General features: G+C 42.5%; 1 protein-coding gene and 1 non-coding gene across 3 annotated transcripts; one reads left to right on the top strand and one right to left on the bottom strand.

The window, feature by feature from the left end:
• The first annotated feature begins 637 nt into the window (after positions 1 to 637).
• C1QTNF3 (C1q and TNF related 3) lies at positions 638 to 23,667 on the top strand. Of its 2 annotated transcripts, none has more exons than XM_065873381.1 (6): positions 638 to 741; positions 6,743 to 6,854; positions 8,945 to 9,099; positions 13,701 to 13,830; positions 21,826 to 21,925; positions 23,481 to 23,667. In XM_065873381.1, exons 1-6 carry the CDS (start codon positions 658 to 660, stop codon positions 23,638 to 23,640), a joined length of 741 nt encoding a protein of 246 aa, XP_065729453.1. In that variant the 5' UTR covers positions 638 to 657; the 3' UTR covers positions 23,641 to 23,667. The 2 variants fall into 2 exon arrangements, with proteins under 2 accessions (XP_065729453.1, XP_065729452.1); XM_065873380.1 differs by having other exon boundaries at positions 658 to 960; positions 23,481 to 23,640.
• On the bottom strand, positions 17,669 to 17,772 carry LOC136121728 (U6 spliceosomal RNA). The gene has a single exon (XR_010655751.1). It is a non-coding gene; the product is annotated as a U6 spliceosomal RNA (small nuclear RNA).
• Positions 23,668 to 27,824: the final 4,157 nt, after the last annotated feature.

The following is a 27,824-nucleotide window of genomic DNA, read 5'->3' as shown; positions in this document are numbered from 1 at the left end:
GGGAAATGCTTTTGTTAAACCCAGAGACTCTGCCCCTGAATCCAGCTCAGTGTTCTGGAGTCACCCAACTGCCTTCTGTTGCCAGTGCCAGAGGCAGAAATGAGTACCTTTAAGGGGCGGCTACAGTGGGGAAATATTAGCTGTGCAACGAGAGTGCAGAGCTCTCTTGATGGCCCTGAACACATTCCCACTGTCATTTCAGACGGAATTGATGCAGTTAAGCCCGAATTTCCTGGCAAGCCCGGGAGGAGGTTTTTCCAAAAGGCATCTTAGACTGCAAAGGCACAGCCTCTCCATGTCTAATAGCAAAAGCAAACCACTGGACACATGCTGCCTGTTTCCAGCTGGTTGTGCATGTTTTCTTCACACTTTAACAAAAAACGTGCCAAGGTGTGACATTTACGAACCCACCAACTGGGAGCTGTCACACAAATCGTTTTGCCTGTGATGTGGGAAAGTAATGAATGGGGGCCGTTCCGCCCACGGAGGAGCACCGCTCTTCCTCTGGCCTGCAGCCTTATTTATTACATACCGAAGTATAAAACTGCCTGGCCGGCTGCATGTCTCATCTGCAGCCCTGGCACTTGCCCGAAGAGACCACGGCAGCTGGAGCCCTAGCCGTCTTCTCCGGGAGGCTCTGTGGCTCTGTTGAGGATCATGCTCGGAAGGCAGCTCGTCTGTTGGCACCTGCTGGCTTTGCTTTTCCTCCCTTTTTGCCTGTGTCAAGATGAATACATGGAGGTGAGCGGAAGAGCTAATACAGTGGTGGCGAGAATAGTGCAAAGCCATCAGCAGACTGGCCGTAGCGGCTCCAAGAGGGAGAAAGTGAGAGAGCGGAGCCATCCTAAAACTGGGACTGTGGATAATAACACTTCTACAGACCTAAAACCCCTGAGACCAGATGAGCTACCGCACCCCGAGGTAGATGACCTAGCCCAGATCACCCCATTCTGGGGCCAGGTACTCGGAATTCTCTTTTAAGGATTACTGTCAAAGCTTAATGAGTTTTTGTTGTTTTTGCTCTTTTTTCAGCTATGATTCTTAGGATCGATGCTTTCCAGAAGTTGGCTGAGCTGCTTGTGGGTCTCTCTCTCTGGGTTGCTGTGGGATACTGGGGAAGAGGCTGGTCTGTGTTAGAAAATCAGCAGAGGTAGCACTGATGGACTGAGATAAAGAGAGGCCACAGCTGTCCCATCAGAAAGGGGAACAGGGACAGCCAGCCCTGCTCTGCTGTGATTTGGTTTCTTTCTTGCTCTGTTGATGCGGAAAGGAGGAGAGCTGACCTTTGCAGATAGATCATTAGAGATAACATCTGCAGATCGTAAGTTGGACTTCCTTAATCCTTCCCAGCAGAGAGAAGCTGCCCTTTGAGTTTTTCACTTGATTTGCGAGTTTACTGTGACATTTCATGCCAGGCTTGGTTGTTTGATTTATAGCCCTCTAGGTTGCTAAGTCTCTACGTTCTCTCTTTTTAAAAAAGGACCAAAGAGTTAAAACAAAAGCACACTGTGTTTAAAATGCAGACTTGATTCTGTTGTATAATTTAATGCCTGATAATCACAGAGGACTTGTGTAAGATGCTGAGTATAAGCACAACATCTAAGGAAACATCTTTAACCCTTTCAGGGTAGTACGGGAGTGAGTTAAGGTTTCAGTGTAGTGAATGGCAAATTGATGAAACTCATTTTAATCGAAAACGTTAAGAACAGGAAGAAACAGGTTTTCAAGTATGTCTTTATTATTTTTTTTAATTAAAAAATTTTAATTGTGGTATAATTGACATATAACCTTAGGTTAGCTTCAAGTGTACAACATAAGGAAGCAGATTTTGATTTGCCTTCTAGGTATCAAGCACGTTGAAATCAGATGAGGGGCAAGGAGAGTTATTCTGAATTATATGATCTTTTTTTATTATTATTAAACACTTTTAAAAATTTTATTTAATTTATTTATTTTTGCCTGCATTGCGTCTTCGTTGCTGCGCGCGGGCTTTCTCTAGTTACGGCGAGCGGGGGCTACTCTTTGTTGAGGTGCACAGGCTTCTCATTGCAGTGGCTTCTCTTGTTGCGGAGCACCAGCTCTAGGTGCGCGGACTCAGTAGTTGTCGCTCTTGGGCTCTAGAGCGCAGGCTCAGTAGTTGTGGCACACAGGCTTAGTTGCTCTGCGACATGTGGGATCTTCCCGGACCAGGGCTCAAACCCGTGTCCCCTGCATTGGCAGGAGGATTCTTAACCACTGCGCCACCAGGGAAGCCCCCTGAATTATATGATCTTTGAACAAATAAGTTTTACTACAAGAATTGACTCCTTCTATGCGTTGAATAGGCCCTGACAAAGTCCATGCAGCTGAAATCTAAACCCCTCTGACCACAGATTGAAAGTTTGCGTTGAGACTGGTAGTGTGATCAGACCAAGATCACAGGCAGAAGCATCTGTAGATCTGGGACAAACCTGGGACTTTTAACTTGACCACAAATGCAGTTGCCCTAACTATTCTGTGGGGCCTGGTCAAGAACAAATTGCTCCTTTACAGAGCCGTGGAAGAAACGATAACCTCTAAATCCAATCCTGCTTTTTGAAAGCCACTTTTAGAGATTGTTCTTTCATCTGACAATCTTTTGGCTGGAGAATGAATAATACTCATTTTTGTCTTTCTCAGTGGTAAAGATACTTGTGCTTTTGTCCAAGCCTTGATCTGGACTTTCTACTTCAAAAAATGGGCTCTTTGCTGGATCCTTCCTGGTCATGGCATGTGAGCCCCCAGAGGCAGCAGAAGGCAGATGTAGGCTGTCATCAGTCATCAATTCTTGACAGGCCACTGAAATCCAAATTACATTTCTATTCCACCCCAGCTTCTAGTGCCTCTAGGCATCTAGCATGTTGAAATCAGATGAGGGGGAAAAGAAGCCACTTTCTAGGTTTTCTTTTTTTCAAGCCGGGGGGCTTTCCAACTCCCTTGGGTTCCTGAAGTATTTCCAAACCAGCCCCCAACAGGAGGTAGTGAGGAGATTTAGCCACTGGTATTCTAGAGGTTTCAGTAGAACTCTCTGCCAGTGGATATGGAGACCCACACAGAATTTAGGACTGCTCTGTGTTCCTCCCTCCTGCCTCACTTCCCACACTGCTTCTTTTAATCCTCCTTTTCCCTCATTCATCCCTTTACCGATTAATCTGTGTGCTTCTACTATGAGTCATGCTTTAGGATGGGGATAAATACACTCAAGCTTCTCTCTCTGAACAATGCTGAAGGGCTCTAGTGGGGATAAATCAACAGGTAATTAAGTACCATGTGATAAACAAAGTAATGGCACAAAAGACTATGGGGGGAAAAGGGTCAGAATGGTGGTGGCCTCTGAGTCAGATCTCAAATGATGAGACGAAAGTGTGGGCATCCCCGGAAAAAATGAAATAAACAAGCATGCGCCACAGCAAGAGCCTTGAGAGGGGCTTGAGGAGTGGGTGTGGCTGGAGAGCTGGGCCATAGGAGGAAGACATCAGTGATTTTAGTGCCACCTGATGGATTCCGTTGGCCGGTGAAGAAGCTTAGACCTTATTTTGCCAGCAAAGGTTTGTTTGTTTGTTTGTGCATAGCAGGGCAGTGAGGTGATCACGTGTGTGTTCTAGAAAGATGACTCTGGCCATAGCGTTTGTGCGGAGATGTGTAGAGGTGGGCTGAGCAGACCTGCACTCTCTTTTCCTGACATTCTCTTCTCTGTAGCTCTTTATTGTTCACCTTTATCCAGCTCCCCTCTCTTCCTGGACACCTATCTCTCCCTCTTCCACTTCCCTTCACCTTCTTTCTCTTCCCTCTTCCTTAAGTTAAGGAAGGATCTGTGGACTGTCTTTCCTGAAGTCATTTCCCAATAGTAGAGCTTCATTCTCAGTAGCTGCCCCTAGGCCTCCATCTACAAAATGGATGGAACTTGTCTTAGGGAACTTCTTCCTCCCGTGCTGTCCATTTGCATGAACTTCGTGTTCAAATTTGACCTAATTTGGGGAAAGGAGTTGATAAACTTGAGAGGGTAATATAGAGAACTACCTAGAATGTCATTTTCCCTTACCTGGGAGAAAACTTCTCAATGAACACATCCTGTCCAACTTGCTCTAAGGCTCATGAACATGGTTCCATTTGACTGAACTCTGAAAGACCAGGCCAGAGGGAGGACCATGTTGTGAAATGTCACAGGACAGTTCTCAGGAAGGGGCCCACTTAATGACCAGAAGTCTCTCCCTGTTTTGGCGGCAGCGCTATGCTCTCAAAGTGGTTGGGTATGCACCCCATCTCCTGGCGCTAACGCCTCATACGCAGACACTAGATTTCAAAACAACGTCTTTCTAAGTCACCATCTGAGGCTTTGAAAAAGACTTCAGTATCCTTGTTTGCATTATAGAGCTGGAAAGAAAATTCATGACCATCTTTACCCTATCCTCTAATTTAGTGGACAAGAAAAATGATGCCTGGGGGAAAATGACTTCACAAAAGTCACACAGACCTATGATGGGAGTTCTGGCTCCAGTCTACTTCTTTTTCTGACATTCTTAGCATCTCAGTTTTTCAATTCTATTTTTAAACAAATGGTTCCACTTCAGTACTTTCCCTCCCTCCCCACCCTTCTCCTTCCCTAAAATTTCTTATTGGCAGGGCTTAGGATTTCTTGGAGCTTAAACAGCTGTATTTCATATTAGCAAAATCATACCAGGAAATTACAGAATACCTACTTCTCAGATTGCATCTTTGGATTAGAAGGTGGGGTGGTGCTGTGGTGTCTGACTTTCCAAGTGTCTGAAATCCTTGCCTCAGACCAACTGCTTTCACTGATTTTCTTTTCCTCTGCCAGTTTTATAAAAGGTTTTCATAGACTCCCATACCTGTCCAAGGTTGGGTCTGGGGGACAGAAGACTGGACTAGGAGATTGCTCCAAATCCTAGCTACTGAAAACTTGAGATTGAGCTCTGAGCCATTGCAGGCAATTGCTTGGACTACAGATGCTGTTCTGCATTTTCTTCTTAATAGCTATAGGTGGGAACCTGTAGGAAAAAGGAATGAGAGTAAGGGAAAAAGCCCAAGCTTATGTTTTGGCTTGTTTGTTTTAATTTAATTGTTTAAACAATTTTTATTGGAGTATAGTTGATTTACAATGTTGTGTTCGTTTCTGCTGTACAGCAAAGTGAATCAGTTGTACATATACATATATCCACTCTTTTTTAGATTCCTTTCCATGGCCATGACAGAGTATTGAGTAGAGTTTCCTGTGCTATAAAAGTCTAGAGGTGCAGCTGTGTGAAGCCTTGATGCATTGTTCTGCTTGGATTTCTAATGATAGAGAAAACTTCAATTTTGAATGACTTCTTCCTCCCTCCCTTTCTCCCTTTCTCTCTCACTCTCTCTCTCTCTCTCTCTCTCTCTCTCTCTCTCATCCTTCCTCTCTCACCCCATCCTTTCCTTTTAAAAAGTGAATCCCTTAGCAACAGTAAGCTATTTTCAAAAAACTTTTGAATTATAATTGGTGTCGAGGAAAGTTTCCACGAGTCTTTTGTAAGCCATCATTAAAAGTTGCCAGTTTAAGGGACTTCCCTGGTGGCACAGTGGTTAAGAATCCACCTGCCAATGCAGGGCACATGGGTTCGATACCTGGTCTGGGAAGATCCCACATGCCACGGGAGCAACTAAGCCCGTGAGCCACAAATACTGAAGCCCGCACTCCTAGAGCCCGTGCTCCACAACAAGAGAAGCCATCGCAATAAGAAGCCCGTGCACCGCAAGGAAGAGCAGCCCCCGCTTGCCGCAAGTAGAGAAAGCCCGTGCACAGCAACGAAGACCCAACGCAGCCAAAAGTAAATAAGTAAATAAATAACTTTTTTAAAAAAGTTGCCAATTTAGAAGAGACTCCAAATTTTATGAGCAACTCTAACTCTTCTGCCATTCAACTTCTGCCAAATCTCTAGCTCCTTGACAGTAAGCACAAGTTTTTTAGAAATTTATCATTGAATAAAGAAGCGTTGAACTTAGTGTCATATTTGAATACATTTAATATCCATTAAGTACTCATGAAATCTCGGTTCAAATAATGTGTTAATCACTTTAAATTTTCAAGTGGAATATGAAACAGAACAGCATGTTAAAGGTAGAAGTTTAAAAAAAGGGAGTTAAAGTTGTTTCAGGATGTAGATAATTAATAAGAATTTATTGGACTAATGAATACTTTCTTTCCTTTATTTTCTAAGGCAATTTATGTGTGTTGTGATACAACTCAGAATTTCTAAGAACTCTTTACCCAGTATCATGAATATAGATAGACTTAATAACTATATTTGAGGTTGGCAATTTTTATCATTTGAGGGTCATCTACTCAATCTAGCTACATCTGAGACTACTGGCAGTTGGAAGAGAAAGGGAGCTTTCTCTTTCTGAAGGAGCTTTCTCTTTTCCTGTAGCAGCAGGAACATACTTCCCAGAAACACAGCCCCAATCCTCCACTCCCACTCCCACTTTCCAAAGAGGCTGTTCTTCTAGTGACTCTCCTGTTTCCTTTGCCTTTCTGATCATCACCTCACCTTAGCTACTCCCTGACTCCTTTGCCATTGACATAAGATGACATAAGTCACCCCACACTTTCTTTTCTGATGTTGTCATAGGCTGTTCGGAATTAAGCTTACCTAGGGGCTGTGGCCAGAGGAAGCTCAAAAGTTCTAATTACTCATATGTACCTTGCTCTGAAGCTTCTCTTTGTATTTTTTCAAAGTCTCCACAAACTGGAGGACTGCCCCCAGACTGCAGCAAGTGTTGTCATGGAGACTACAGCTTTCGAGGCTACCAAGGCCCCCCTGGACCTCCCGGTCTCCCTGGCATTCCAGGTAAGGATGAGAGAGATGCGTTGTTTCCAGTCTAATTGCAGACTGTGCCAAAACAGGAGCCAGGGGTAAAGCTCAGTGAGTTGGGATCACTTGTGTGTAATCCAAAGCTTATGCATGGAAAATCCAAAAGAGAGTTGGGTGGGGAACTGGGCTTATTGAGTTAATGAGGTGGAACTGTATAAACTATAGAATTTATTACCCATACTGCTTGCAGAATCCCATAGGCATTAGGCATGCTGGGGCCCCAGTTTACAGGCCAGGAGGCCCTTCCCCAGCGTGGAGTCTGGAACCACTGGAGCTGAACAGGTTTATACTCTTGTTTCAGTGTTTCTGCCACCGTGTGCTCCATACAGCGCACTAGATCTAGGCTTCAGGGGATTTGGGAAGTGAGAGTGGGGAGGAGAGCTTGCTGGTCTGGGTTTTAGTCATCTTCACAGTCTCTTTTACTGAGCTACACATCTTTCTGTCTGATTCTAGGTCTAGCTGAGTTTTTCTTCCCTTAACCCCCAGGTCCTTCCATGCTCAGCTGTCTCTCAGTTGACCATCATGCCTCTCTTGGACTCATGGGGACATTTTTGGGCTCCAGCACCATATGGTGGCATGGGGCATGCTGTAGAGCTACACTGGGTCCCTCTAGACCCACTGTTCAGCCATCTCTACTACTGAGTGGCACCCCAGACATGGATCATTTGGGGAACTTGCTAGTCTCCTGGGTCAGCCAAGGAAAGGGCAGCCCAGGTGCCCTCTGTCCCAGGACCTCCAAATCTATCTGGGGGTTTAACTGACTTTCTTGTCTCCAGGTCAATTCCTGGGGATAGAACATTTTCTCAGGGTTTGGCAAATGTCTGCTTGCTCTTCTCTGACTTACTCCCGTTGATGTTAATATTTAACAAATAAGGTTTAATTTTTCTTAATACTTTTGAGTGGCTTGTCAAATGAAACCAAATTTAGAATGAGAAAGTGCTCTGTTAGACTTTATGATCAGTAGCTTGGAATCTATGTCACTGAACATCTAGGGCAGCAGGCAACCCATACAGTGATTACGGGTAGGGGACTTTCAGATCCCTCTAAAATCTTCTTAGGTCTAAACTCTTCTGAGGTCACAGGACAGGCTGGCCTTGGCTACGTGCTTCCCATCAGGAACAGCTTTGTCATTAGCACATTAACTTGTAAACCCAGTCAAAGTTCATTAATCTGGAAGAATTGCAAGCTCGGTATGAAACCTGACCAAAGGTGGCACACAGAATAAACAACAAAAGGGCCTGGAATTCAACAAATATAAAAATAAAGGGAGAGGTATAGAAATGATCTCTTAGCAAAGTAAAGTGAAGAGTTGAAATCATTATCCAAGTCTTGTTTTCGAGATTACTGTTAAAATTTTTTATCAATGATTTTACTTTTCCTCCAGTTATAAAAGTAGTTCGTGTTCTTTGTAGAAAATGTCAAAACTGCAGAAAAGTGTATAGAATGACACAAAAATCATTTGTGCTTCATCCACTTAGAAAAAAATAACCACTGCAAAACATTTTTATGTAATTTGTTCTAGTCTTTTTCCCCTTTGGATAAAACATGTACATATTTTATATTATATACATATATATACACATATACATAGTATCATGCTATCACTATTGATTGCTTCATAACCTTTTTTATCTAAAAAGATCATGCTATCAAATATTTTTCTTCAGCATTCTTTTTTTGTGATTATATAACATCATTTACTGGGATGTACCATTTTTTAATTTAGCCCTTTCACTATTGATGGACATTTAGATGGTTTCACATCTTTGCTCTTATAAAGGATGCTTTATAATGTCTCTATGCAATTTTTCATCCAAGTCTTGCTTTACAGGTAAAACAGGCTTTGGAGCCTGGAGCCTTAAAAGTATCTAAGGCTGTTTTCAGTGTCCCATTTAAAAGCGATCCCATCTGATGATGTCACCATGGCTGTGTTTGAGCTTGTTTCAGATGGTCCCCTTTTACAATTAAGTTTGTCATTTTTGAAGAAAGGAGCGGCATTTGTATAAAAACAGATGGTGAGTGTGAGTGACCGGGCTTTCTCATGTGATGATGTCTGGTTGTTTAAGGAAACCATGGAAACAATGGCAATAACGGAGCCACTGGCCACGAAGGGGCCAAAGGAGAGAAAGGAGACAAAGGTGATCTGGGGCCACGAGGGGAGCGTGGGCAGCATGGCCCCAAAGGAGAGAAGGGCTACCCGGGGGTCCCACCAGAACTGCAGGTAAATCGTCTTGGTGCGTCTCCAGATGACCCTCACTCAGGGTCCAGGAATCAGAAGGCTTGAGTGCTTCTTTATCCTCAGTGTTGAGTAAACCTGTCTCCATTTGTTCATCTCCACCACAGGGTGTTTGCAGAAGACCTATGCTGTCAAAGTGCTTTGAAATCATTCTTAGGGAGAAATGTAGGAAGGGTGAAATTCAACACCCTCATTCGACCAAATTACAAAGCAACCCTGAATATCAGCTAATCTCCATTTTCCAAATGAGGAGACATGTTCAATAAAAAGGTTTTTGGCGACTGGAATATGTAAACTTTTAGATGGATAAAATATTATTAAGTAGATATTTGACCATTCCATTTATTTATCAATTTTGTTACATTTGCATATTTAAATTACATATATGGATATTAATACACAAGTCATTCTATCAAATCAGATTTCGTGGCATTAATTTTTATTAAAGGTTTTCTCATCAGTATCTTCTTTATTACTGGAGGCGCTTTATTTTGAGTCATGAGACCATATTCATTTCAGCTTAAAGTTTTTTTAATTCATTTATGAGGCTATCATTGGACGTTTTATCTCAAGCCCGCTACCCATTTATCTGTTCTTTTTTTATATATAACTTTATTTATTTATTTTTGGCTGCGTTGGGTCTTCACTGCTGTGCGTGGGCGTTCTCTAGTTGCGGAGAGCGGGGGCTACTCTGCTGCGTTGTGCGGGCTTCTCTTGTTGTGGAGCACAGGCTCTAGGTGCACGGGCTTCAGTAGTCGTGGCTCTCAAGCTCTAGAGCACAGGCTCAGTAGTTCTGGTACATGGGCTTTGTTGCTCTGTGGCATGTGGGATCTTCCCGGACCAGGGATTGAAGCCATGTCCCCTGCACTAGCATGCAGATTCCTAACCACTGAGCCACCAGGGAAGTCCCCCATTTATCTGTTCTTTATTTCTCTTTTAAGTGATCTTCAAAATTCTTGTTGTCGGTAACACCTAAAACTTGCAAATGTGAGATGTGAGGTTAGGTCACACCAAGAAAATTACTAAGTCTGGGTTATTATTTATTTGGCTAATATTTTTAAGATGGATTCTTCCAAGGGACTCCTATCAACATCGAAAGCTAGCATTTTTTTATTGCTTGTTTCTGGCTGGTATGTGTTCCTGAAACAGTAACTCGTGATTAAAAGTAAGTAACTGAGAGAACATACTGATGGAATCAAATTCATATTTTAAGGCAAGACAAGAAAAATTGAAACATAATTTTTTCTCTGCCCATTTTGGCCTCCTCCCTCCCCTCTAGTGTGCATTGTACATCTGCATTAACCAGACCTCCCCAGTGGCAGAAATAACTGCTCCACCATAAAGATCAGTTTCTCTTCTTTTGACGCCAGACATGTAACTCCTCAGAAGATAACATTACTTACTTACCTTATTAATGTTACTAGCTATATTACTTGTGTTCTGCCTATTTTAAGATTATTTTTTCTTTCATTACCAGTGTGTGACTGAGCTTCCAATAAAAATAATGATGACTAGGGGACTTGAAACAATTGACCAAATATATAGTCCTATAAGATCAATGATTGTAATAGTGTAACTTGGGATATGGGAAGAAGCAACAAGAGGGAGCCATTTCCTGGACCGTAACAGACTAGTAAGACAGGTGGTCCAGAGGCTTTTGGCTACTGTTAACGGGGTCTGGTCCAGTAATAGCACATGGAATGTCCTGTCAAGGAAATCCTCTCCTGACCTGGGAGTGAGCATTCCTAGTGCAGTGGGACAAATTGGTCACAAAATGCCTCCCAAACCTTGGTTGAAATTAAGAACAAAAGGGAGAGGATTGTAAAATAAAGAATGTTGCCCACCATCCAGTTCTATAAGAACCAAGTCATTACCACTGCAGTCGTTGACCTACAATACACTGTGAAAGGAATTCAGGGCGGAGGTCAGGATCAGGCATTCTGTGCCCTGGGAAAACTGACAGCACTGGCCCTCAGACAGTTAGATCTTTTCAGGAGAGAAATTTATGAACCCAGTTTCTTGCATCTTACCGTTACTTAGAAAAGCACTGAAACCATTAACTAAGATATCTGTTCCTTGTGAATAGCAGTGACCTTCTACCAAGATGTGTGCTTGATTGCATGGACCCCTTCACCAAAATCACACATATACTGGTTTCTCCCCCTATCCCCACACCTCTTCAGAACGGTCCTCAGAGCTTTCTGAAAGACTGTCCCCTGGGTTATAATCCTCAGGTTGGCTCTAATAAAAGTTTCCAATTTCTGTCTTTGATTACTGATTAATATTTTCATGGACAATACTATAACATGAGAAACTTTCAAAGAGCTATAAGGTACAGCCACTCTATCTGAAATATCAGTGGGGGAAAACTTTACTCTTCATTTGGGCACATGTGGTAGTTGTTTGACCTTGGATAAATTCCATCATTTTGGGGGGAATCAAGTTATTTTAAGGGTAAGCTAAGAGATCCTGTGTGTTACTCAACCTGCTTTTTAGGTTTCGTAATGTCTTTTTTTTTCGTAACTTTTTAATGACTGCTGTTTAATAATTTTAGCAACCTGCGGTCTGTGTGCCAGTATAAATTTACAAAGAAAAGGAGACAGATGCCATCGCCCAAGTTATACGTACCTAATAAGACGGATGGTTCTCAAAGCTAGAAACTAACCCAAATCTGTGAATGGTTATATGCTAGTTAAGGGGCCTTGTAGTAGCCAATTTAATGGAGAACACCTGGGCAATTATTACATTTGCTCCATCAGCTTTTTAACCCTAAAAACACATTATGGTCATTAGGGAGAACTACTTTCACATGTTTTGAAGGAGGCATTAAAGTGGAGACAAGATTGGTCCTGGGCAGATTGTAATGGAGGGTGACTTCCAGCCCCTTCATCCCCATTTCTAAATCTCGTCCTCTGGTGTCACCCCTTCTTCATCCTTCTGTGTCCAGTGCCCTCACACTGTCCTCTGACTGCCCCAATCCTTTCTGTGTTGATTCTCCCAGGCCTGCCTCCCTGTCCACACCCCAAGTCTTCCAGAACTTCAAATTATTTGCTCTCTCCTCTCTCACCCCTCTCCCTTAAAACTTCCATTCATTCAAGATGGATAATCCCAGCAAGTTAAAGAATTTATTGATCTAATTCGCACTCAGTTTCAATGACTCATTTGGACAGGGGACTGGCATTGACTTTCAAATGTGACTCTCCAATGGTGGTACAATTTCCGAGTGTGGGCTATTCCCATACCACCAAGCAATTCTCGGATACCAGCTGGATGTCCTACAATTCAGCTCACTTCTGACACTTAAGAGATCAGTCCTTCCAGACTGCCCCACCCTTCCCCCACTTTAGGCGCCAATCCAAGTTCAGGTTATCACCTGTGCTTCTGTCTTCCAATGACCCCCCCGCCTTGGGTTTGATTAATTTACTAAAGCGGCTCACAGAAGCACTCAGAGAAACATTTTACTTATTTGCTCACCAATTTATTATAAAAGGATGTAACTGAAGAACAACCAGATGGAAGAGATGCATAGGGCAAGGTGTGGGGAAAGGGGACGGAGCTTCCACTCTCTATCTGAGAGCGCCACTCTCCCCAAATCTCCATGCGTTCACCAACTGGGAAACTCTCCAAAACTTGTCGTTTGGGTTTTTTTTTCGCGGTACGCGGGCCTTTCACTGCCGCGGCCTCTCCCGTCGCGGAGCACAGGCTCAGCGGCTATGGCTCACGGCCCCAGCAGCTCCGCGGCACGTGGGGTTTTCCCGGACCGGGGAACGAACCCGTGTCCCCTGCATCGGCCGGTGGACTCTCAACCACTGCGCCACCAGGGAAGCCCCGTCCTTTGGGTTTTTATGGAGGCTTCATTACTTAGGCAAGAGTAATTAAATCATTAGCCATTGGTGACCGATTCTCTGTCCAGCCCCTATCTCTCCTCTCCGGAGGTTTGGGTGCAGGGCTGAGAAGGGGGGGATGGGGGAGGACTGAGAGTTCAAAGCTCTCTAATCACGTGGTTGGCTCCACAGGCAACCAGACCCTCCCGAGGGGTTTTTCCTAAGTTACCTGATTAACATAACAAAAGACACCTTGATTGCCCTCAACACTTAGGAAATTCTGAGGATTTTCGGAGTTCTCTGCCAGAACTGGGGGCGAATACTAAATATATATTTATTATAAATCATAATATCACAGGTGTCTTTTTGGAGAAAATAACACAGGGCAAACAAAGTTAAAAAGTTGGCTGCAGGACTTTTCGGATCCTTTAGTATATGCTAATGGACATTTAATAGCTATATGTAGAAGATTTCATCCAAATTTTCCAGTATTATTTGATAATAGAATTTTAATATCTCAGAAAGCACTTTAAAGTCTAATGTTCATTGAAACACATGCTCAGAACTGTTGATATATACTTTTAATGATGCATAGCATAAAAATGTTAGAAATCACCATGATTTAATTTTTCTCTGTAGATTAATGTTTAAATTATTTCCAATCTTGCTGTTACAAATATTGGTGAAATAAACTTACTTGTATCGAAACCTCATTTCTCTAAGATAAATTGCCTTTTAATTAACCACCAACTCTTTGCTTAGATTGCGTTCATGGCTTCTCTGGCAACTCACTTCAGCAATCAGAACAGTGGGATTATCTTCAGCAGTGTCGAAACCAACATCGGAAATTTCTTCGATGTCATGACCGGTAGATTTGGGGCCCCAGTATCAGGTGAGAGGTAAAAATAAATGACTGGATTAATCAATTAAGCAACCAAGAGAAAGAAGGAAGGAAGTGGGGGAGGGAGGGAGGGACGGAAGGAAGGGGGAGGGAACAAAGAAAGAAAGACCCTAAGGGAATTAAGAGTTCCTTGTGATTATGGTTGAAACATATATATATATATATATATATAAATACATGAAAAGACAGAAACTTTTTTTTTTTTTTTTTTTTTTTGCGGTACGCTGGCCCCTCACCGCTACGGCCCCTCCCGCCGCGGAGCACAGGCTCTGGACGTGCGGGCCGAGCCACTCCACGGCACGCGGGACCCTCCTGGACCGAGGCATGAACCCGCGTGCGCTGCCTCGGCAGGCAGACTCCCAACCACTGCGCCACCAGGGAAGCCCCAAGACTGAGACATTTTTAAAAATGATGACGACCGTGGGCTACTTAGATTATTAACTCATTCAAACTAACCAAATAAACCTTAAGGGCATAGTTACCTCTGCCTTGAAAAGCCCTTATTCTCACAGTTTAAATGTGTCATAACTGAGTGCATCCCCTCTCCTTTGCCACACCCCAAGGAAGGCCGTATCCTTTTTTAAAAACATTAAAAAAATTTTTTTTTGAGTACTTCTGTATTCATTTCCTATTACTGCTGTAACAAATTACTACAAACTAGGCTTAAAACAACACAAAATTATTCTGTAACAGTTCTGGAGGTCAGTACTTCAAAATCAGTCTCACCGGGCTAAAGTCCAGGTACGGGCAGTACTGTTTCCTCTGGAGAGCTCTAGGGCCTTGCCTCTTCCAACTTTAGAGGCTGTCACCATTACCTGCCTATTGGCCACATCACCTCAATCTCTGCTTCCACTGTCACATCACTTTGTCTTCTCAGATTCTGACCTCCTTGGTCTTTTATAGGGACAGAGTGATTACCCTGGGCCCACCTGGATAATCCAGGATAATCTCCCCATCTCAAAACCTTGATTTAATCACCCTTGCAAAATCTCTTTTGCCATATAAGGTAACAGTCACGGATCTTGGGGATTTTAGGACATGAGCATACATGGGGGCCATTATTTAGTCCCCAACCACTTTCTTACTTTCTAGTTCACAAGCTGCTTCAAGCTCATGTTGCATTTTCCCCTGTCCTAGCTCTGGAAATACCCATTTTCCCAAGGAGTCTTGGGAGACTAGTATTTAGAAACCAAAACTTGGGTGCTAAATGTACTCATTGCTATTAGGAGGTCACTGCCTCTGGGTCCTGTCAATGGACAGAGTTAGGAAGTACACATGTATACTAATCATGCATGCATACATATCTGTATTTATTTTCCTACTATCTATCTATGTTGTGTGTTAAAAAAAATGAGTTCATTCTGATACAATCTATATTGTGTGTTAAAAAACAAATGAAAAAACATGAGTTCATTCTGATACATCTGCCTCAAATCCATCACCACTGAGTTCATCCTAGCATCCTCTTTATTTATTTGTAACTTCTTTCTTTGACAATGTGAACCCTGGCTCTCTTAATCTATAATATATTTACTTATTTGTTGAACCTTAGTATACAAATAAAGTAGTTAAAAAATTGCAAACCCGTGTGCCATGAGAAACAAAGTTACCAACTAGGGTGTAATGTTTGTGTCCAATTTTTAAATTTTTACCGTCCAGTCAAAACACTGTCTTTAAAAGCCCTTAGATCATCTTTTTCCCCCACGCTCTTCAGTTCTGTTACTTCATTAATTTGTAATACAGTTAGATTCATTTGTCATAATCTCATCTTGAGTTTCTCATATTCTAGTTGAGTTTTTAAAACTCTGCAAGGAGCAAAATTTATTCTTTGTGGTGTACAGCTCTATGGGTTTTGACGAGTGCATAGAGATATATCTCCACCACCATAGTATCAAATGGAACAGTTCTTTCATCCCCCAAATTCCCTTGTGCTATCCCTTGGTAGTCAACCCCTGTGTAATCCAACCCCTGACAATGACTGATTGGTTTTCCAACCTTAGAATTCCAAAATGTCATATAAATGGATCTTACAATATATACAATATGTCTCTTAGCAAAATTCATTTAACGTTTACACATGTCTATGTATGAATCAATAGTGTTTTCCTTTTTCTGGCTATGTAGTATTCCGTTGAATGGATGTATTAGTTTGTTTATCCACTCATGAGTTAAAAGACATTTAGACTATTGGTGAATTGACCCTTTGTCATTATATAATGTTTCTCTTTATCCTTGATAATATTTCTGAAGTCTCCTATGTTTAGTATATTATAGCTTCCCCAGCTTTCTTTTGGATAGTGTTTTATATCTATCTATCTATATATATATATATATCTCAAATATTACAAATAAGCCAATCAATGAGCTTATTATGTCTCTCACCTTCTCTCTTTCTTAATTTTTAACTTTTGGTGGTTGAATCATTTATACACTGTCAAGGTATAAAACAATTACATTTTAGTTTGTCAACATTATCCCCTCCTATGATTTGGACTTATCTTGCAGTTAAATGTATTCAATGTTCACCACTAGTCATGTTGCCAAAGTCTCCCAGATATCTCTTTATTAGCTAAACTTTATCCTTCAATTTTCTCAAGAAAGCTTATGCCATCAGTATTCCCTGAGACTTTACATGCTCTAAACTGTTATAACCTTGGCTGCAAATAAAACCTTGGCTTACTTTTTGGTCCTGTTTTCTGGCATTTGGTCTGGAGAACTCTGACATAAGTCTGAGTTTGTTCGTCTTATAAGTGACAATCTTTCTGCTTGACTTCCCAAAGAATTCTTTCTCTATCTTCAAAGTCCAGTGAGTTTTCTAGAAGAAGTGTTAATCATTCTGGGTCAAATTTTCCTGCTGTGTCCTTTCAATATGTGTGTATAAGCCTTCTTTTTGCCTGGGAAAGCTTCTTTGAATTATATTTTAAAACATAAATATAGTTTTTTCTTCTTGTTGTACTAAGGTGAGGTGGCATTGGGAGCAGTCTGACTTGTGTTAGGAAATTAGGCAAACAGGATATATTGTCTATAGAATATTTAAAAACTGTAATAAAGCCAATTAAAGTTAGCTAGATGTTTTTATTAGCATCATAGACCAGCAGTTCTAAACATATCAGAGATAAAATACTCCTCCCCTGTGGGGTGGACCGCTCACAAGCATCCCCCTGACCCCCTCCCCCTGCACCTTAGTTCACCACTGGTTAACTTTTTTAAGAACTCCAAGTATATTTTATTTGTTTTGTTTTTGACTTGTCTGTCTTCTGTATGTATTATTTTCTCTAATCTTTTGGGGCTCTTTACTTCCATCTCATGTTGTTTGCTTTTTCCGTTGCTATCTTGCATATGCTTAAAATTGCATCTCCTAGGGGTTAATTATCCTTTTTGCTTCTTCCAATTTCTTCCGTCTTGTTTCTGTGATACTTTTTTTTTTTTTTTTTATGTTTTCTGTGTTTTACATTAGTCATGATGTCCTGGTTTTCAGTTCCTCCTCTTGTCTGGTCATTTCTACCATGGATTTCTGCATTCTGTTTTACAATGTTCTTTCATAGAGGGATTTGCTTCATTAATATATTTCAAACCCATGATGGAATCTTTGCTTACATTTTTCATCTACCACATGATAAAATTTCTTCTTGGTGAGTAAGTTTTGTTCTTTTCTACTTTCTAAAATTAACCGATGGTTGAAGAATTCTCCTAGATCAGCTCTATGCAGTAGTTTCTTGGGGAAGGGGAGGGACTCCAGCACACTTCCAGGCTTGGTGGCTTGGTGGTTCCTACCTTGCTGGCAGGGGACTCCTTCTTTCTTTGTTTTCTTTCTTTCTTTACTTTTTTTTAAAATATGGAATGCTTCACAAATTTGCATGTCATCCTTGCACACGGGCCATGCTGATCTCTGTATCGTAAAAATTTTAGTATATGTGCTGCCGAAGCGAGCACTCTACAGTTCTTTTTTGACTGCCCCGCAGGGCTTGCCAGATCTTACTTCCCCTACCAGGGATCGAACCTGCGCTCCTGCAGTGGAAGCACAGAGTCCTAACCACTGGACCTCCAGGGAAGCCCCGCCACTTCCTTTAACTACAGCCGCTCTGTGTGGCCACACTTCTTGTCTCCCCAGACTGCACTGGGTCTAGGAAAACTTCTAAAACCAGCCTTGCACTTGCCGGTTCCTTTGCCTTTAGGAGCCTTATATTTGCTGGCAGATTCTGAGATCCGCCACCGCAGGATGGCTTTCCACACTTTCTGAACTTCATCTAGCAACCTTCTCCCCAAACATAACTTTTGCTTTATCTCAGCCCTGCTCACAGGAGCTTCTTTTCAGCATCTGTATTTCAGAGTGGCCCTTCTGCATCAGGGAGTGCATTTTTCTGGGCACCATTTGAGATCTGCTGCCGCTTGGCTTCCTCAAAACTCCTTGCCCTCCATGTTGACTCCCCATGACTCTGCCTACGGTCAGTGACATGTGACAGCACTTAACTGATATTTTAAGTTTATCGATTTTTTTTTCAGTCTCCTAGTTTTGCAGAGAATGGATACTTTTTTGGTGTTTGTTGTCAATTTTCCTTGTCTCTGTATATGGTATTGAGAAGGAAAAAAAAAAGAAAATTCAGATGGGTGCAATGGCCATGTTAGATTTGTCACGAATGCTTTCTTTTTTTTCAAATTTATTCGTTGTGTTGGGTCTTCGTTGCTGCGTGCGGGCTTTCTCTAGTTGCGGCGAGCGGGGGCTACTCTTCATTGCAGTGCACGGGCTTCTCATTGCGGTGGCTTCTCTTTGCTGCAGATCACGGGCTCTAGGTGTGCAGGTTTCAGTGGCTGTGGCACGTGGGCTCAGTAGTTGTGGCTTGTGGGCTCTGGAGCGCAGGCTCAGTAGTTGTGGCACATGGGCTTAGCTGCTCCGCGTCATGTGGGATCTTCCCAGACCAGGGCTCAAATCTGTGTCCCCTGCATTGGCAGGCAGATTCTTAACCACTGTGCCACCAGGGAAATCCTGCCACAAATGCTTTTAATGTGTGCCTTGATTTATTTTTCTACCCAGCTGAAGTCAGAAATGAACTGACATACGAAGTGATAGAAGCAATCTTTCATCATGCTTCAATCAGCTTTAAATCTTCTTATGTGATTTTCTGCTCTGAAGGCTTATGTTATAATTTTCCTATAACTATTTTGTTAAACACTGTCTGTGCCACAAATTACATAGGTGCGTAGATATGCCCAATGAATGCTTCCATTGCTTTCAATGGCTTTATAATTGAAGCTCAAGGATTTAGTTGTTTTTTAGAATTCTCTTGAGCTGGACATAATTCAGACAATAACAACCATCATTTGACTCCCACTTTACTGTATAAACCTCATCCAATAGATTATAAAACTACCTTTTCATACTTCTTAACTCTGAGAGTGATGGGACAGAGAAGGCTGAATTTTACACTTATGCAGCATAAAGACCTGAAAAACAGAGTTCAAATGTATTACCTCTGGTTTTAGTACCTTCCCTTGCAGAGCAAAACCATGTGTGGATATAATATAGATTCACTTTTGTATTATATTTCCAACTCTATAGTCATTTCAGTTATTCACCATTTGGTTTCTTAGTCTTTCTAAAATGCTTCTGCAACTATTTTTTATAATAGTCATCATTTTTTCCAGGAAATATCTTTTTCTGTCATTTTGTTGTTATTATTATTATATTTTATTTTTGGCTGCATTGGGTCTTCATTGCTGTACACAGGCTTTCTCTAGTTGCGGCATGTGGGCTTCTCATTGTGGTGGCTACTCTTCTTGCGGACCATGGGCTCTAGGCGGGCAGGCTTCAGTAGTTGTGGCTTAGTTGCTCTGTGGCATGTGGGATCTTCCTGGACCAGGGCTCGAACCTGTGTCCCCTGCATTAGCAGGTTGATTCTTCACCACTGCACCACCAGGGAAGTCCCTTTTGCTGTCATTTTGATTCCCACTTAATCTTCTTGAGGCATTGAAAATTGTTGTGTGTGCATGTAATAAGAAGTTTTGTAAAATGTGAAAAACTGCACACATATAAATTACTTTCTTTGAGTCTCTAATTTCTATCTGCCTTTACTTTTCATCTGTGGACCAATCTTTAGGCATATGAATGAACATGACTTATTTTTATATCGTATGTTTTATTCTCAGCACATTGAATATGCAAGCCTGGCAATAAATTAAGCATAATCATACATCATTTTTTTTTTTTTTTTGCGGTACGCGGGCCTCTCACTGTCGTGGCGTCTCCCGTTGCAGAGCACAGGCTCCGGATGCGCAGGCTCAGTGGCCATGGCTCACGGGCCCAGCCGCTCCGCGGCATGTGGGAATCTTCTCGGACCGGGGCACGAACCCGTGTCCCCTGCATTGGCAGGCGGACTCTCAACCACTGCACCACCAGGGAAGTCGAATCATACATCTTTATTTGGTTCAACTTGACTCAGAGGCAGATGGATCAACATGGTAGCCTTAGAGCTTCTATTTTACTTGATTGCACCTTTGGAAAACAGTATAGAACTATGTGGTTCTTTTTTTTTAGATGTTTCTGGGTTTTTCTTTTACAAAGTCTACTATGGTCTGACTGTGTCCCCCTGAAACTCACATGTTGAAAGCCTGATGCCCAAAGTGATGGAATTAGGTGATTAGATCACATGAACTCCCATGAATGGGATTAGTGCCCTCATAGAAGAGGTCCCACAGAGCTCCCTAGCCCATTCTGCCATGTGAGGACACAACCAGAAGTCTGTGACCTGGAAGAGGGCCCTCACCGGGTCTTGGAATTCCAGTCTCCAGAGCCGTGAGAAATAAATTTTTGTTATTTATGAGCTACTCAGTCTGTTGTATTTTGTTACAGCAGCTCAAATGGATTAAGACAAGGCCATTAGTTTAAAAATGTAGCATGGAAATCAATAAGAGGTTGATGATTTACATTCATTCATGTTTCCCAAATGCACTTTCAAAACCAAGATGGTTTAGTTAGGAAGATATTCCTTTTCGCTCATCTCTCTACTGTTGGATTCTTCTTAATCTTTCAGTGAAGGTATTTTCTACACTGGCATTTAAACTGTATCAGGTATATTAAGTTACTTTCAATTAGGAGCCCTAGACTCTTACAAGAAAACTAACATATTTTAAAATATGTTGGTGTTATTTTAATGAAAAGGATTCAAATTTTTAGTAACAAGGTCATGCTGCTGGGTCAAAGTTGAATCTTTTTATTTATTGTACATAATTTCACTTACTTACAATGAATAACATGAGAAATTGCTGGAGCTGTTAGAACTGATGAACATTTCACGGTGCTACAGTACTTTCTTATCTTTGGCTAATGACAATGTTGTACTTGGGTCATTTTTTTTTGTGTGTGTGTGTGTGTGTGGTACGCGGGCCCCTCACTGTTGTGGCCTCTCCCGCCGTGGAGCACAGGCTCCGGACGTGCAGGCCCAGCGGCCACGGCCCACGGGCCCAGCCGCTCCGCGGCACGCGGGATTCTCCCGGACCGGGGCACGAACCCGCGTCCCCCCCGATCGGCAGGCGGACCCCCAACCACTGCGCCACCAGGGAAGCTGTTGAGTCATTTTGTTAGGCCACAGAAGACCACGGGTGCCTCCATGCAGGGCTCTCTACTTTGTCCATATGTGTCCTGAGGAAGGTGTGAATGATGGTTAATCTAAACCTAGGGATGGGTTTATATACTCTGCGCTTTGTTAGGGGCAAGGAGAGGCCATGAGATACAGCCAAATCCTGCCTTTAAAGACTTTGTATTCTTGTTAGGGAAACATGGTCTACGCACTGAGGACGTCTCAATAATATGTAAAGCAGTTTGAAGGTGAGAGCAGGTAAAGGGACACTCATAGAAATAAAGGCCAAGAAGAACCTACATACCACGTAGAACAGCAACAAAAGAAGTGTGGAGTCACGTGACATATCTCCCCGCTATCCCCCAGTCCTCAATGTACAATAGTTAATTGGATGAATATCGGCGTCTTTCAGGTGTGTATTTCTTCACCTTCAGCATGATGAAGCACGAGGACGTAGAGGAAGTGTATGTGTACCTCATGCACAATGGCAACACGGTCTTCAGCTTGTACAGGTGCGTGGCCTTTTCTATCGTAGGTATCCGTGGTGCCATTGTTCGCTCAAAGGATGGCCAGTGCCGGCGGGTATATAGGAATCAGCAGAGACTGCCATAAACCCTGTTGTCGTTGAGACCTTCCGTGTACAATATATGGCCAGATTATTATTACTGTTTGGGAAGCAGTGAATCTGATAAACTTGATCATAAGCAAGTTGATAAGAGGTCTTGAGCTAATTACTAGCAACACTCCCCATAACTAGTCATTTGTATTCTTTTCTCAACTCATTCTTTCTTTCCTTCCCTCTCAGCCTTCTCTTCTCCTTTCCTACTCTCCGCCCCCTTTGCCTAGAGTTTAGCCCTCTTGATGGCCTTCTCTATCATCCCTGGAGCTTGCAGTTCAAGAGTTGTGAGTTGGTTTCCTTCTTTAGGCAGTGTTGTGGCTCTGATGTTTACCTTAGCAACCTGGCCCTTAGGCACCTTGGAAAAAAGCTCATTTAAAAACGAAATATTGCAATTTGCTCTGATATAAGCTTAAGATGTAGGGAAGAGAGGCCAGCACCTTTCCCATAATTAAATAAATGGGTATTGTGAAACTGTGAAAAACTTCGTGGTTGTTATCTTTTCTCAGTTATTTTTGATGACTTGGGGGGATTGCCATATTTTTCTCTTTTGGACCCTGGCCTCTAGTAAGAGGCTTTGAAAAGCCAAAAGAGAAAAAGATGAGTTAGGTAGGTGAAATGCTACAACAAAGAGATCCAGAATATTGTGGCTCGAACACGCTAGAACTCCATTTTTCTTGCCTGGTTTCAGGTTGGGGAAGGATGGGGTGGAAAGGGTGGAGGAGGGAATTGTGTGGAGTTTGGAAGGAGGGTTGCTCCACCAGGTTTTTGAGGGATGTGGGCTGGTGAAAGCATTTCTGCCATCTATAAAACTGACTCCCCAATTCTCACATCATTGTCATTGCCACAGTCAGGAGGAGGAAAGAACAACAAGCTTGTGGACATTTTTATGCATCAGACGTTCTATTCCAAGTCATCACGTTTTCCTAAATGTTTTGCTCTAGCATGACAGGGATCTCCAGCTTTCAAGCCCACAGTATCTGTTTCCTCACCGCTCTCCGCCTGACCATGAGCCGATGAAACATGTTTTAGTTTGCGTTATGGCAGCATCCTTCTTTAGAACCAAATTCTAAATTAGTTAAGGTGGACTGAACTGCTTTAATATTGGTCCAAGGGCTTGAACATGATAGAAATTCCTTTTCTTCTCATGGCACAGTCTTCAAACACTCGGGCTTCAACAGGTGGCTTCCAAGGTCATGCTGGTCATTGTCATTAGCATTCCACGAAGTCATAATGAGGAAGGAGCAGGGGGGCTGTTTGTGAGAGCTGTATTGGTGAATCCTATATATAAGTGGCACATGTCATTTCTGTTCACATGGCATTTAGAGAATTTAATCCCGGGACTATACGTAATTGTATGAGACTCCGGAAGAGAAGGGAGGACGGATTTTGGTAAAGAGCTGGCTGTTTACGGCAAAGACTAAGTAGTTGGTGCCTTTTTTTCTTTCTAGTTATGAAACAAAGGGGAAGTCAGATACATCCAGCAACCATGCAGTGCTGAAACTGGCCAAAGGGGATGAGGTTTGGCTGAGAATGGGCAATGGCGCTCTTCACGGGGACCACCAGCGCTTCTCCACCTTTGCAGGCTTCCTGCTCTTTGAAACTAAGTAAAAGTATGAATAGACCAGCTCCACTTTGGGGAAGACTTATAGCTGAGCTGGTATTGTCATGATGAGGGACTTTAGATTTGATGGTTCTACATGTTGTATTAAAAAATTTTTTTATTGGTTACATTGCTAATCATACTACAGGTACATCAGTAATGTGGGATGACTCAGGAGCTCAGAAGAAGAAACCACAAAACAGTCTTCCCAAGTGACCTTGACTAATATACCCAGCAACCTTTATCACTCTTTCCTAGGCACCTAAAAGAGAGTTCCCTTCTTGATACAGGTTGGAAATAATTGTTCCCATCAGAGAAGTCATTTGCAAAGAGTAATGGCGGCTCTAATAGCAACATTCAGGAACCCCTGAGGGTCTGGGTTCCTCATTCTTTTATTTATTATTATTATTTTTTTGGTACGCGGGCCTCTCACTGTTGTGGCCTCTCCCATTGCGGAGCACAGGCTCCGGACGCGCAGGCCCATCGGCCATGGCTCACGGGCCCAGCCGCTCCGCGGCATGTGGGATCTTCCCGGCCGGGGCACAAACCCGCGTCCCCTGCATCGGCAGGCGGACTCTCAACCACTGCGCCACCAGGGAAGCCCTGGGTTCCTCATTCTTTACAACGTTTCAGAGAACAGGATGCAGTGATTATGATGGGGCCAAGGAAAGAATAGGGGGCACTTGCCTGGATCAAGGTACCAGAAATATTTGTAAAGTCTAGACTGGGAAGTAACACTTTGATCCAGTGGGTCAATATTCATGGATAAAGTATAGATATTTTTTAGTAATTCCAGATAGCTTTAAGATAGCAGAAGTATTCACAATTCTCAAAAATAATTGACGACTCCTTTTTTTATAAGGATAACGCTATAATTAAATCTTGACTTCTAATGGCTTATATTTTTGGAAATAGAATTTTCCTGTGATCCTGAATTGGGCTTACCAGATCTGGATTATCAGATTGACTCTTTTCCTTTGCATCTCTTACATTACAGCAGAGCTTTGTTGACTCTGGCCTGCAGTGAGTGTAGGTCCATACAGTACGGATATAATCACCCACTTTTCTATCAGCTTAGAAATTACCCTAGTATACTATACACACACTGACATGGCATGTTTAAGGAGCTGTAAACCCAGACATATACAGCCAAGCTAATGTATACAAAATATAAGGGTATTTCACTTAGGAGACATATAATAAAATTGCTTAATCTTTTTTAAAAATAAAAAATTATATGGGAATTGCCTGGTGGTCCAGTGGTTAGGACTCGGTGCTTTCACTGCCACGGCCCGGATTCAATCCCTTGGTCACGGAACTAAGATCCCGCAAGCTGCATAGCGCAGCCAAAAAATAAAAAAAATCTGTATATTAAAAAAAAAAATTATGTGACTTCTTTGATTACCATATTTAATCAATATTCACAGAGCAGCTGTGCCACTTGACTTTTGCCTATACCTCCCCCAAAATCAATTCTCAAAGGATTAAATTTGCCACCAAAAAGATACTCATGAGAATGTGCTATAAGTTCTGATGACAGCACCCCAAACTGGTTTACTTTAAGCAAAGAATCATTGGAATATGCGTTTACCTTGACGTTGAATCATATTTAAAATGCACTACAGAGATGTCCATCTAACAAATATTACATAAGGAATTCCCTTAGAAGTAATGAGCCCTTAATTTCTGTTACAGTTTGAATTTCCACAAAGGCTTTTTAACTATGTGTTTACGTGTATCTTGTATTGATTACCCCCTAGAGCTAGAAGCAGAGATAATGAATTAGAGCTGCCCTTTTAGCTAATAATGTGTTCCACATTCATGCCAGTCTTTGACCCTTTCCTTTTGATCTACAAATATTTTGAAACTCTTCCTGAATCCATACACAATGCTATTTTAAAGTGACTGGATGTTAGCTATAATGTGCTTGACTGGTAATGTTTTTGTGGTTTGTGTCTATTCTCCCTCCCCCACCCCACCTCGGTATAGGGTCACGGGGTTGAAGTTTACTCTTACCAAATGTCATAACTTTCCTAGAAGTGCATTGCCAATAGATAACTGAATATTGCATGTTGCCCAAAAGGACTTCGTATCTAAAGAGCATGCGTTACTAATAAAGTGACTTAGAGTGAGATATTGGCCTGGCTTTAGATAAAACTGAAGCAAGAAAACTGTAATAAGCATTATATGGAAATAAACCCACTTTTGTGAAATGTTTCTAGAATGTTTTTAATAAAGTTGAATAGTCATACAATTATAAGTCACTATGGTTTGTTAACACAAAGTTGAAATATTTTCATGCAGATGATGTAAACAGCCATACAATCCATGGTGTGGGCACAGAACAGGGTCACTGTCTACAAAAAACTCTACTTTTCAGTTATTCTATTGTTCTAACTTCAACCCTCTGGGTCTTTAAGACTCCGATGTTTAGAAGGTCCTGTGATGAAATCAGTATCCCTGAGGGGAAGGGACCTTCATCACACACTTGAAGTCTTTCTATGTTGATGCCTAAATTCCAGTTTTCACCTTGGTAGAGACACCCAAGATCTTGTTGCGGGCAGGTGGAAAGCACTTTGGGCTGGCAAATAAGTCCCAAGTGTGAAGAAGAGTGGGTAGTATGGATGGTGGGAGAAGGCCAAGGTAATTATCATAGAGTCATAATTTCACCAACGACCAGAGTTATATCTGGAAGACTGATTTTACGAGTCTTCCTAAAACTGAGGCTCTGAAAAGGAGAGAGTAGGTAGGTGTCATGGGAAATTTAAATATATCATCTAAGCAACCAACTTTAAAATTCTAAACCCCCAATGAAGGCAGACTCTACAAATGAAACACATGGGTGTACGCTTGCTGCAGAAATGCAGTACAGGGTAGAATAGCTTCTCATAATGATTAGGTTGGGTGATTTTCCAGTGTAGAAAAGGCTACGTTTGAACCTTGGACAACGAATAACTTATACTGAAGGAATTTTATTGAGCATATTGTGAGTGAAAGCCGAAGTCAATAATATTCAAACAGAGGATAGAATGATCAAATGTAAACTACAAAGGGCCTGGCTGGAATTGATAAACATCTACTCTGTGCAAAGGTACTGTGGTATTCCAGGAGTGACTCAGCATTTAAAGTACAAGTCTTACCTTCCATGAGTTTTCAACTCAGTGAAGGAAGATAAGTAAAAAGGGGAAAGTGCATGGATGTGTGGATGAGGCATATCAGAATATCACTTGCCACATCAGTAAACAAAGGGTATTGCGGCCATCAGGCCATCAGCTGCTGCAGCTGTGAGCTGTGAGGGGACTCGGGATGGAGAAAAACAGGATCCTGGCCCCAGATAGCTAAGGTGCACATCAAAGGCACCTGTCACCTGCAGCTGCCCAGGTGTTACGGGACTTTCCCCCAGTCTTCTAGGAAGGGAGGATGGGAACTCAGCCCTATTCGAAACTAGAAACCAGACACCAGACCAGAATTCGAGTTCTCTGCCCACCAGAGGTGATCAGGCTCCATCCCTCAGATCAGGCTTGAGGCCCTTCAACCAGACTCCTGCGTCCAGGACCAGGACAGAAGAAAAAAGGGTAGGATAGGAGGGGTTGAAAAGAGGAAAGGGAGAGGGAAGGGGAAAGAGGTCAATAAAGTTCTTTACCCAGAGTTCCTTGTTGGGGCTCTCTGGCCAGTCGTCTGAGTCAGAAAGAGACCAAGGATAAAACAGTCCTGGTTGTGGCCTCTGAGTCTGGTCCGTCAGCAGGCAAACTGGTCCCTGAGTACTCCGAGTGGTCAGGATGTCAGTCGTAGAGAAGAGGAGATCCTGCCAGAGTGGCCGTTTTTGGCAGGAAGGGGGACCCCTTCCAGGGCCCGGGAGTGGGCTCTTGTCCAACACTTAGAAATGAATTGTCCGAGGAGACACGTGCTGACAAAGCAAGAGACTTTATTGGGAAGGGGTGCCAGGTGGAGAGCAGCAGGGTAAGGGAGCCCAGGAGAACTGCTCTGCCACGAGGCTCTCAGTCTCGGGTTTTATGGTGATGGGATTAGTTTCCAGTTTGTCTCTGACCAATCATTCTGACTCAGGGGCCTTTCTGGTGGTGCATCCATCACTCAGCCAAGATGGATTCCAGCAAGAAGGATTCTGGGAGGTTGGTAGGACATATGGACTGGCGACTCCTCTCTCCTTTTGAACTTTCCCAAATTCTTCGGG

Source organism: Phocoena phocoena, chromosome 3 (assembly GCF_963924675.1).
Source record: "Phocoena phocoena chromosome 3, mPhoPho1.1, whole genome shotgun sequence".
NCBI classification, from domain to species: Eukaryota; Metazoa; Chordata; class Mammalia; order Artiodactyla; family Phocoenidae; genus Phocoena; species Phocoena phocoena.
Note: the sequence above shows the minus strand (reverse complement) of the source record. Positions and strands in the feature narration are given on the sequence as shown.